This window comes from Equus caballus, chromosome 1, assembly GCF_041296265.1.
Source record: "Equus caballus isolate H_3958 breed thoroughbred chromosome 1, TB-T2T, whole genome shotgun sequence".
In the NCBI taxonomy this organism is placed as follows: Eukaryota; Metazoa; Chordata; class Mammalia; order Perissodactyla; family Equidae; genus Equus; species Equus caballus.
The window spans coordinates 56,720,684-56,733,407 of NC_091684.1; the positions used below are offsets into that span (position 1 = coordinate 56,720,684).

At 36.0% G+C, this 12,724-nt stretch overlaps 1 protein-coding gene across 30 annotated transcripts in view; it reads right to left on the bottom strand.

The window, feature by feature from the left end:
- CTNNA3 (catenin alpha 3) overlaps positions 1–12,724 on the bottom strand; it is a 1,507,895-nt gene that overhangs the window by 1,091,291 nt on the left and 403,880 nt on the right. For all 30 annotated transcript variants that reach the window (XM_070225803.1, XM_070225839.1, XM_070225762.1 and 27 more), the window contains one exon: positions 1,053–1,256. In XM_070225803.1, coding sequence (XP_070081904.1) covers positions 1,053–1,256 — 204 coding nt within the window. The remainder of the gene's footprint in view (positions 1–1,052; positions 1,257–12,724) is intronic.

A 12,724-nucleotide genomic window follows, 5' to 3' on the forward strand; every position in this document is an offset into this window, starting at 1 on the left:
TGCCTTACAACTTTGATTTCTTGGCAAGCAAGAGATTTTTGGTCAGGAGCCAAAGTCACCAAATATTAAGAGTATGGAGATACATCAAATGTGTTGAAGGGTCCTTAAAACTCACTAATTTTAGCACATTTCAATTATTTACATAAATTACTTATACTGAACAATCCTAAATCTTCAATTTCACATTCAAAAAGTCATGAGCTTTGTAACTAATAATTTCCAAAACATACCTTCATAACTCTTGAATTATTCCACTTATAATAAGGCAGATAAACAAAACACTCCTATTATAAATCTTTCATTTTGTTTAGCTCTATTATTTAAGGAAGCCTCATGATCAGTATATAGCTGACAATGTCTTCAAGACTTTCTTCCTCATCTTTAAAATGGCTCTAAGGTTTGAATGTAAGAATAGTCAAGGATATTCCACAGATAGATGTAGATATATATGAAATGAATATATCATATATAAATACATAAAAAATGAAATAAAAAAACTTTGAAATAGTTTCACACTTGTCTAAATTTAGACAGCATTTCTAATATTTCTGAGAGATAGCTAAAACTGCAAAACATCTATGACATTAGGTTATGTTTGAAAAACTTTAAGAACTATCCAAACTACATGAGCTCTTTACACTTTCAAAAACAGCCCTTGATCACTGCAGCATTGAACTTATCTAAAACTATCTAAATTCTAACTCTGTTATTCACCGACTTAATCTTGAACAACTAGCCCTTTTCTTAATCTTCTTTTTATCCTTTAAATGGATGTGCAACTCCAGTTTCCTTTCTCCAGTCATGACTAACTTCTTCAACTAATATTTAGATACTGCCTCAAACAAAACAATCGTACGTAAATAACCCTCTAATTGGACTCCATCTCCAGAGCTCCTGTGTCAATCAGTACCCTGCGAGTAACCCAAGCAGAACCTACTCAGAAAGCCAATCCACGTAAAATCACGTCCTTATTTGTAAGTCATCACATTTGTACATGGAAAGAACATCAGTGCACAACCAGTGTACGGGGTGGGGAGAAACCAGTCACCTACATTGTTCATGTATTCTGAAAGCAGGTCCTGGAGAGCCTGGCGAATGGCATTGCATTCTGCGATAATGCGCTCCCGATGAAAATCCCTCGTGCATGAAGAGTCGGCCAGTAGAGCGGCCCCACTGATAATGGCCTCAAGACGTTTCTCTAGTGATGGTCTTATTTCCTCCTCAGTCACTGTGAGCGGATCCAAGACAATTAAATTCTAAAGGAAGAACACATTTGGATAGTTAGAACTCCATGGCATTCTGTTTTTAAGAAAAATAAATAATATTTTGTTTTCACATTTAGAATTCAGATGTGATAATAAAGAGAATTCATTTTTCCTGCCTTATCCACTTCCCACATAATTCTATATAGCAATTATTATTCAGATGAGTGACAAAAATTATGTAATTATGAGCATCAGTTCTAGTGTCAGACAGACCTGTATTCAAATCTTGCCTTTCTCACTCACCGATGGCATGAGCTCACTAAGGTGTCTTATGCACTCTGAGCTTCACTTTCCTGATCTGTAAAATTGAAATAGCAATGTTACTTGTCTCATACAACTGTTCTAAGAATGATATGAATGCTTAGTGTAGTGCCTGGCCCATATTAACTGTTATTTACAACAGTCACTTTTATACATAATTTCACTGTTTATGTAATATTTTCACATGGACCATCTCATCCTGACAACACTATGAAGAGTTGGGCAGTAAAGATATTGTTAACTACACATTTCAACTGGTGATGAGTGAGGCTGAGACTGTCTTGCCCAAGGTCATTGAGCAAATAAATGGTGAAGTTCAGACAAGTGTCCAGGTCTTATAATACCTAATTCAAGATTATTTTCATTATGCCTCACTGTAAATCATACACTGTAATTAACCTTTACACTAATACATCAAAGAGAACTCTGAATTTTAATTATTCTTTTAAAAAGTAAAACTCCATCTTCCAGTTGATTTATTATAACTTGCAGTTATTTCCCACTATTGGAACCTGAGATGGTATTTTTACAATTTCCATTAGATATAAGTCTTCATGCAACAGAAATCAAGATAACTACTGCCTCTGAAGAAAAGATGGAGAGTACGTGGCTCTAAGAGTATTTTATTAAAATACATCAGGAGAGGAAGTCCTTTCCAAGGTTTAGGCATAATGTGATAACTGGAGAAAGAGTTAGTATCAAATAAAAGCTCTCTGAAGAACCCCTAACATAAAATGAAATCATATAGTGATCTTCAAAATGTGTGTGTTTGTGTGAGTCTACACACACACAAACACAGACAATGAAGATCACTGATGTTCGAGTATGTAATCTTATGTACAAGATTATATATACATACACACACACATATATACAGAGATAGAGAGGTCATGTGCTGCATAACAGTGTTTTGATCAATGACAGACAGAATATGCAACAGCGGTCCCATAACATTAGTACCATATAGCCTAGGTGTGTAGTAGGCTATATCATCTGGGTTTGTGTAAGTACATTCTATGATGTTTGCACAATGACAAAATCGCCTAACGACACATTTCTCAGAACTTATACCTGTGGTTAAGAGACATATGACTGTGTATATATACATGTATATATATATATAATATGTGTGTGTATATATATATACGTGTGTGTGTATATACATATATAATCTTACATTATCATTGCACTACATTAAATAAATAAATATTTTGGGGTCAAAAGTAGCCAGGATAAAATTTTAAAAGCTACAATTCTAGGACTAAGCTAGGAAGAGAAAATTATTACAGAAAGAGAAATAATTTTTAAACAATTAGAAAAAAAATTGTACTATGTAATGTTCACATATTATATAATGCAATGTAAAATATAAACTAGAAATATGTCCTATGTAAAATTGGCTAAATGTCTTAAAATTATTCACAATATTTTTTCCTTTCATGACACTATCTCCTTCCTATTTTTCCACTGCTCTAGTCGGAGTCTTTCCATTTTTCTCTTTTAGGTGGACAAAAAATTTTGAAAAAAGAAATTAATTTTACAAATGCCAAATTTAACATTTTCTTTATCTAATGTATAATCTTTTTTGTGAGACAATAATCCCAACCACGGGCTTGGCCATCAGTCAAGAATTCATTTACATCTAAATCTACCTCCCTATTTCATTTGCCATTTCTACCACGTTTTCCTTTGGCTCACTAATTTAGTACAAACATTCCACTCCAATGTTTCATAACAATAATTAAACCAATTAAAACCTTTCAGAAAATGTCCCTCCAATGTGATATCATCATTAAGAAGAGACACTGAGGGCAACAGAATTACTCTTTGATTGCTCAAATGCAATTAAAAGATGTGATAGGAGCAGTTAACATGCCTCCAGCATTGTGATGATAGGAAAAGTTGATTAAATTTCAAATCTCTTCACCTATAAGTATTGCAAGAAGAAACTAGTAATTTTAGGCATTCTGGCTGTAGTATCATGTCAGAAAGCAGTCTCTATTGTAGAATTAAGATCACTCTAACTCCTGCTCTACAGAGCCATTCTTCAAAGTACCCAAGACTTTGGATTTTCACCTCCTTGACCATTAAAACTTCAGATTCTTCAAGTTCATCTGAACTCAAACCATTGTTTGCTCTGATAACTGATACACACATGCGGGCCTCTTGCTTCTGCCTAAAACTACTTTCCTCTTGTTCACACCCTGTAAGAGTTTTCTCTAACCTTGTCATCAAATCAATAAAAAAGTGAGGTTTTTTTTTTTAATAGCTTGAATGTTTTATGAAATATCACTGGATATTTGAAACCTACTGAAATAAAGAATTCTCTCTTCTGGACATCAATAAGATGATGAAATAGGAGGTCCCATACCTCATACCCTCAGAGAAACACTGATTTTAACAATGACCAATGGAGGAAAATACCTTTATGGGAAGCCTGGGAGCACAGCTGAGAGGTTCCAACACCCCCAGTGGAGCATTGCAAGGATAAGAACAGTTTCACTTTACTCATGACACTCCTCTCCGAAGGCAGCACAGCTCAGGGCCAAGAGAGACCACCTTCACTTGCGATTTCTCCCACAGGGAAAGTGAGAACAAAATGAGCTCTTAGCTTCCCCAGCCTTGTAGGATACTGCACAAGAGGCCCATTTCCATCTCTCCACACTCAGAACATTAAAAGTATTGGAAAAGCTGAATAAATTGGAGACTGCTAAGAGCAGAGAAAAGGGGTGGGAGCTCACTTTTATCAGTGCACAGATCTCAACAACCAGTGACAGTGCCTACTTACTGGATTGCAGACTAACAAGAGCCTCACCCACGAACCCAGTAGGACCACCACCTGCAGATCCCACAACTAGCTGACATGTACCACCAGCACTCCATGCACCCTCCCCTCCTGTAGGGCCTGGGCTTTGCTTGCTCAGTGAAAACCTCCAGGCCCATTGCAACCATGTGTCCTTCTGGCTCCTTTCTGGGCAGGCAGCCCAGCGACAGGGATTTGTAATGATCTGGGCCTTGTCAGCCTGGATCCTTCCTTATCCCAGGAGAGGAACATTGCATCTTACAGGGGCGCAGAGCCCCTCAATGTGAGCTACTGTTCCTGGGAATGCTGGTCATACCAAGGACAGTCCTTTGGCAAGCATGCAGCCTTTGTTCCTCTGCCTACTTAAGCAAGCTTCTCTTAGGGGGTGGCGACAGGCACGTGCATACTTCTGTCCAGCTGGCCACCACTGGACACTCTCCCTGTAAGTAAGTCCCAATAAACCTAAATGTCTCGTTCGCAGTCTCCAGGTCATTTCTTCAGTCTCTTGGTATGATACTCTGCCATCCTAGCCCAGCTGGGCTTGTGGCAGAACACCTCCTATAGCCAATCCCCATGTACCCCTGCAGATGGTGCATGCAAGCTCCCACAAAGAGCACACAAATATCAGTATCCAGTTGGATCTGCTGGATTGGGAGAAGGTGCACAACCTTGAATACTTCAGTGCATTTCCCTAGGGAAAATAAATAGGCAGCTTTCAGCACCCAGTCCGGCTTTGCAAGATCAAGAGAAGGCATACAACCTAAACTTCTCCTCAAAGGGCAACAGGAGGAATGGAGAAACTACGTCCACAGAAAGAGTCTGAAAGACCCCCAGTATCTCTAGCCAGGCTGACTGGTGAAGACCTTTCTCTCCTGAAGCCAATCAGTAAAGAATGGAGGAAGTGACAGCTTCTTCAAATGTGAAGACAGCAATGCAAGGTTTCCAGGAACATGGAGAATCAAGGAAATAAGATATCACCAAAGGAACAAAATAAATTTCCCATAACTGATCCCAACGAAATGGAGATTTACTAGGGGCCTGAAAAAGAATTCAAAATAATCATCTTAAAGTGGCTCACTGAGATAAGAGAGAATATAGATAGACAACTCAATGAAATCAAGAAAACAATACATTAACAAAATAAGAAGTTTAACAAAAAGATAGAAACCATAAAAAAGAACGAAACAGAAACCCTAGAGCTGAAGAATGACTGAACTGCAAATCCACTAATGAGGTTCCACAACAGACTAGAGCATGAAAAAGAAAAGATCAATGAACTCAAGGACAGATCATTTGAAATTATCTAGTCAGAGGAACAAAAAGGAAAAACAATTCAAAAGAGTAAAGAGAGCCTACAGGACTTATGGCACACCATCCAAAAAAATAATGTATACATTACAGGAGTCCCAGAAGGAGCAGAGAAAGAGAAATGGGCAAATATCTTATTTAAAGACACAATGACAGAAAACTTCACAAATTGGGGAGGGAAATCAACACCTAGATCCATGAAGCACAAAGAACCTCAAATAGACTGAAGATAAAGAGATCTTCACCAAGACACATTGTAATCAAACAGTCAAAAGTCAAAGACAAAAAGAGCAGCAAGAGAAAAGTGACTCATATACGATAAGAGAGCCCCCATAACACCATCAGCAGATTTCTCAGCAGAAACCTTCCAGGCCAGGAAAGAGTGGAATCACACATTCACAATGATGAAAGAAAAAAATGCCAACTGGCAATGCTGTTCTTCAGAAATGAAGGAGACATAAAGACATTTACAGACAAACAAGAGCTGAGGAAGCTCATCACAACTAGAGCTGTGTTATAAGAAATACTTAAGGGAATTTTTCAAGCTGAAACAAAGGATGCTAATTAGCAACATGAAAACATATAAAAGTGTAAAACTCACTGGCAAAGGTAAATATATAGTTAAGTTCAGAATACTCTAGCATTGTAATGATGGTGGGTAAATCATTTTTAACTTTAGTAAAAAGGCTAAAAGACAAAAATAGTAAAAATATAGCTACAAAAATTTGCTAATGAATACATAACATAAAAAGATGTAAATTGTGACATGAGTGACATAAAATGTGGAGAGGATAAAAGTATGGAGTTTTTCTATGCAATCGAAGTTATCAGTTTAAAGTAGACAGTTCTAACTATAAAATGTGTTATGTAAGCCAGATGGTAATCAGAAAGAAACCTGTAGTGGATACTCAAAAGATAAAGATAAACAAATAAAAGTATACCACTACCAAAAAAATCATCAAATCACAAAGGAAGATAACAAGAGAGGAAGAAAGGAACAAAGGAACTACAAAATAGTCAGAAAAATACTAACAAAATGGCAATAGTAGGTCCTTATCTATCAATAATTACTTTAAATGTAAATGGATTAAGTTCTCCAATCAAAAGACATAGAGAGGCTGAATCTGTATATATATATATAAAACAAGATCCAGCTATATGCTGCCTAAAAGAAACTTACATTAGCTTTAAGGACACATATAGGCTTAAAGTGAAGGGATGGAAAAAGATTCCATGAAAATGGTAACCAAAAGAGAATAGGGTGTCCATAATTATATCAGACAAAATAAGTTTTAGGTCAAAAGTTGTCATGAGACAACGAAGGACATTATTTAATGAAAAAGGGGTCAATTAATCAAGAGGATATAATAATCATAAGTGCATATGCAACTAACATCAAAACACCTAGATATATAAAGCAAATGTTGGCAGGTCTAGAGGGAGAAATAGACAATACAATAATAGTAGCAGACTTCAATATCTCACTTTGAGCAATAGATAAATCAATCAGACAGAAAATCAATAGAAAAAATTGGACTTAAACCACATGTTAAGCCAGATGGACCTAATAAACATGTACAAAACATGCCATCCAATAGCGTTAGAACATGCATTCTTCTTACATGCATATGGAACATTCTCCAGGATAGATCATGTGTTAAGCCATAAAACTGATCTTAACAAATTTAAGAAGATTGAAATCATATCAAGTATCTTTTCCACCAACATAATATGTGGTATGAAATGAGAAATCAATCACAAGAGGAAAATTGGAAAATTCACAAATATGTTGAAATTGAACAACTCATTCCTGAACAACCAATGGGTCAAAGAAGAAACCAAAAAATATCTTGAGACAAATAAAAGTAGAAACAAACTTATGACATGCAGCAAAAGTAGTTTTAAGAGGAAAGTTAATAGCAATAATTGTCTACATTAAGGAAAAAAAGAAAGATCTCAAATCAACAACCTAACTTTATACTTCACAGAACTAGAAAAAGAAGAACAAACTAATTGCAGAGTTAGCAGAAGGAAGGAAATAATAAAGATAAGAGTAGAAGTAAATAAAAGAGAGACTAGAAGGGGCTGGCCCAGTGGCATGGTGGTTAATTTTGCACACTCTGCTTCAGTGGCCCAGGGTTCACCAGTTCGGATCCCAAGCACGAACATACACATTGCTTATCAAGTCATGCTGTGGCAGGTGCCCCACATATAAAATAGAGGAAGATGGGCACAGATGTTAGCTCAGGGCTAACCTTCCTCAAAAAAAAAAGAAAGAAAATACAGATGAGGAAAACAATGGAAAAGATCAACAAAATAAACAGTTTTATGAAAAGGGAACCAAAATTGACAAACCTTTTAGTAGACTATCTTAAAAAAAGAAGACTCAAATAAATAAAATTATAAAAGAAGTAGGAGACATTACAAATGATACCACAGAAGTACAAAGGATAAGAGACTACTATGAACAATTATATGATAAAAAATTTGATAACTTGGAAGAAATGGGTAAATTCTTAGAAACACACAGACGACCAAGACTTAATCATGAGGAAATAGAAAATATAAACAGATCAAGATTGAATCAGTCATAAAAAATCTCCCAACAAAGAAAAGTCCAAGACCAGAAGCTTTCTCTAGTGAGTTCTATCAAACATTTAAAAAAGAACTAATACCCATCTTGCTCAAACTTTTCCCAAAAATCAAACAGGAGGGAGCACTCCCAAACTCATTTTGAGGCCAGCATTACTGTGATAACAAAGCCAGAGAAGAGTACTACAAGAAAAGAAGGGTAGAGGCCAATATCCCTGATAAATATAGATACAGAAATCCTCAACTAAATGCTATCACACTGAATCAAGAGCATGTTAAAAGGATCATGCACCATGACCAAGTGGGATTTATCCCTGGGATGTAAGGATGATACAACATATGCAAATCAATAAATGTGATATACCACATTAACAGAATGAAAGATAAAAATCATTTGATCATCTCATTCGACAGAAAAAAAGCATTTGACACAATTCAACGTCCTTCATGATAAAAACTTGTAACAAATTAAGTATAGAAGGAATATACATTATTACAATAAAGGCCATATATGACTAGACCACTGTTAACATTGTACTCAATAGTGAAAAGCTGAAAGCTTTTCCTCTAAGATCAGAAACAAGACAATAATGCCCACTCTCACCACTCCTATTCAACATAGAACTGAAAGTCCTAGCCAGAGCAATTGGAGAAGAAAAAGAAATAAAGCCATCCAAATTGGAAAGGAAGAAGTGAAACTATTTCTGCTGGCAGATGACATGATCCTATATATAGAAAACTCTAAAGACACCACCAAAGGACCATTAGAACTAACAACAAATTCAGCAAAGTTTCAGGATAAAAATTAACCTACAAAATCAATCGCATTTCTATACATTAACAACGAGCAAATTGAAAAAGAAATTAAGAAAATCTCATTTGATAGCACCAAAAAGAATAAAATACTTAGGAATAGTTTAACCAAGAAGGTGATAGATTTTTATACTGACAACTATAAAGCATTGATGAAAGAAAATGAAGAATAAATGGAAGGATATCTAGTCTTCATGGATTAGAAGAATTGATATTGTTAAAATGTCCATATAACCCAAAGTAATCTACCAAGTCAATGAAATCCCTATCAAAATTCCAATAGCATTTTCACAGAAAGAGAGGAAACAATCCTACAATTCATATGGAACCACAAAAGACTCCCAATAGTCAAAACAGTCTTGAGCAAGAAGGACAAAGCTGGAGGCATCACACTTCCTGGTTTCAAACTATGTTACAAAGATTTAGTAACCAAAACAGTATAGTACTGGCATAAAAGCATCAACATAGACCAACAGAACAGACTAGAGAGCCCAGAAATAAATCCATGGATATACAATCAACTAGTCTTCAAGAAGGGTGCCAAGAACACTCAATGGTATAGTCTCTTTAATAAATGGTGCTGGGAAAACTGGATAACTGCATTCAAGAGAATAAAATTAGACCCTTATACAATAGACAAAAAACAACTCAAAATGGATTAACAACCTAAATGAAAGACCTGAAAGTGTAAAATTCCTGGAAGCAAATACAGGGGGAAAGCTCCTTGACATTCGTCTTGACAATGCTTCTTTGGCTGTGACACTGAAAGCACAAGCAATAAAAGAAAAACAGACGAGCGAGATTACACCAAACTAAGAATCTTCTACACAGAAAAAGAAACAATCAACAAAATGAAAAGGCAACATACAGAATGGGTGAAAATATTTACAAATCTTATGTCTGATAATCCAAATTATATAAGGGACTCATATAACTCAATAGCAAAAAACCAAATAACTTGATTGAAAAATGGGCAAAAGACTAAATAGATATTTCTCAAAAGAAGACATATAAATGTCCAATAGGTGCTCAACATCACTAACCATCAGGGAAATGCAAATCAAAACCACAATGAGGTATCACCTTACAACAATTAGGTTGGCCATTATTTACATATATGTTAATTAACATATATAAGTAAAATATAGTTAATAACACATTATTTTAGTGTTGGTGAGGATATGAAGAAAAGTGAATCCTTGTGCACTGTTGGTGAGAATGTAAATTGGCACAGTCGTTATGGAAAACAGAACAGAGTTTTCTCCCAAAATTAAAAATAGAACTATCATATGATCCAGCAATCCCATTTCTGCACATTTAGCCACAGGAATTGAAATTACGATCTTAAACAGATACCTGAACTCCCATGTTCATTGCAGTATTATTCACAACAGCCAAGATATGGAAACAACCTAAACGTCCATTGACAGAAGAAAAAGAAAATGTGGCCTATACATACAAAGGAATATTATTCAGCCTTAAAAAAGAAAAAATCCTGCTATTAGTGACAACATGGTTGGACCTGGAGGACATTATGATAAATAAAATAAGCCAGATACCGAAAAACTAATATCGTATTATCTCACTTATATGTAAAATCTAAAATAGTCAAACTCACAGAAGTAGAGAGTAGAATAATGGTTTTCAGGGCCTGGTGAGAGGGTGTAGAGGGAGGTGATGGCCAAAGAGCACAAATTTTAAGTTATGCAAGGTAAATAAGTTCTGGAGACCTACTATACAGCATGGTACCTCTAGTTAACAATACTGTATACTTACCTTTTAAGTATACTTAAAGTTGACAAGAGGGTAGACTTTATGTGTAAGTGTTCTTACCAAAAAATAATAATGATGATGATGATGATGAAGACGTTGGGAGAAAACTTTGGGTGATGATGGATATGTTTATGGCCTCGATTGTGATGATTGTTTCATGAGTGTATACTCATCCCCAAAATCATCTAGTTGTATAAGTTAAATATGCCCAGATTTTTACATGTCAATCATCCCTCAATAAAGTGGTTTTTAAAAAACAAAGCTCATCTTTGAAAAAAAAGAACTCTCTCTTCTGAACTAGGATAGCAGTGTGTTGAAACATTTTTTTTCAGTGTGTTTTCATGGCATTAAGTCCATGAGACACAAAAAATAGGTTGTTATATTTTCAGGATCCCACTCTATTGAACATAGAAAACATTTTCCCTTTTTTCCAGGTTGTGCCCAATATATGCTTACGTCACTCACACTTTGCTGACAGAAAAAATATTTTTTAAAAAGGTAAGAGTCCTAACTTCATTGTTTTCTATTAGTTTACTGTATTTTAGGAGGCAGTACAGTTTAGGCATCAAGAGATTATGTATAACTCCTGGGAGCAGTTAGCCTGGGTTTGAATTCTGGCTCATCAGCTATAAGCGAATTTATCCGTATTTTTATCATCCTCTGTATTCTCATCTCCATCAGCATGTCTTTCTTGTAACTTCTTTGGTTGATGAATCTGATTCCTCATTTTTCTTCATATTACTTCTCAGAATTGAAGACTAAGTAACTTGAACAAGATCACTCAGCTAGTAAGTAGCAGATAGAAAATTCTATCCAAATCTATTTCCAGTTTCATGTTCTAACCATTGTGCAATGCTGCTTTCATTGTTTTAGTTAATAACCACCAACTACCTTGTGAGGTGTTATCCTCATTAATTTATAAATGTGAAAACAGAAGGTGAGCAAGATTATGTAACTTGTCCAATAATATGCTTAAAAAGGAAGATTTAGGATACTAATCCAGTTCTATATAACCTCCAATCCACACACTTTCTACTACTCTGGGGGAACTGAGATGAGACCATCTGGTAAACCCTCTCCCCTCACTTCTATCTCAATACGCTTTTCCATGCAGTTTTCCTTCCCATCTGTCTTCAGGAAAGATCTCTCCCTCTCCCTCTCCTTCTCTGTCCTCTGCCCCATCTCTTTCTTTTCAAGGCTAACTTCTCTTTCTGTGTGCTGATCTCGGGCCCCAAGTCCTCTTCAGTTATTCCTTCCTTACATTTTGAGTCCCTCTTCAGAGCCCACCATGTGCCAGGTACTGTGCTAGGAATTGGTAATGGCATGGAGAGTATCCATGACCTCCTCACAGGGCTCAGAGCCTAAAGGAACTGACAAATACTAACCAAATAATTGCATAAATATATAACTACAACGCGGATGTTGGTATAAATACAAAGAATTGAGAGTGAAGTATAGGTTGACCAGGCATAATTCTGGGCAGCTGGGAGCACAATCAAGACAGCTAAAGGCAAAGAAGCCATGTAACTTCCAGAGAATTCACAGGATTCTCAGGGAGGGCCTTGGATTTCCCCAGAACATGGAATTAAAAGTTTGGAGGCAATCTTATCCAGATCTTATCTTATCAGGTGAACTCGAATAGGCATCAGGGCTATAATTTTGTTGAACTTAGAACAGGAGGCAGAAGACTGTGAAACCTGAAAACAAGCCGAAGGGAAGAGATGAACTTTACCTCTAAAACAATAAGGTAAAGCACCCAGTCTGAACTTAAAGAGGACACAGAAAACTGCCTGAAAGGCAGGGAACAAATCTGTGCAGTCAGGAGGAGAATATATATACATGCTGCATTTATCTCCAGAATAGGAGTATAGGAAAATCAGACCCTGCAGAAGAGTGATTAAAATTAAAT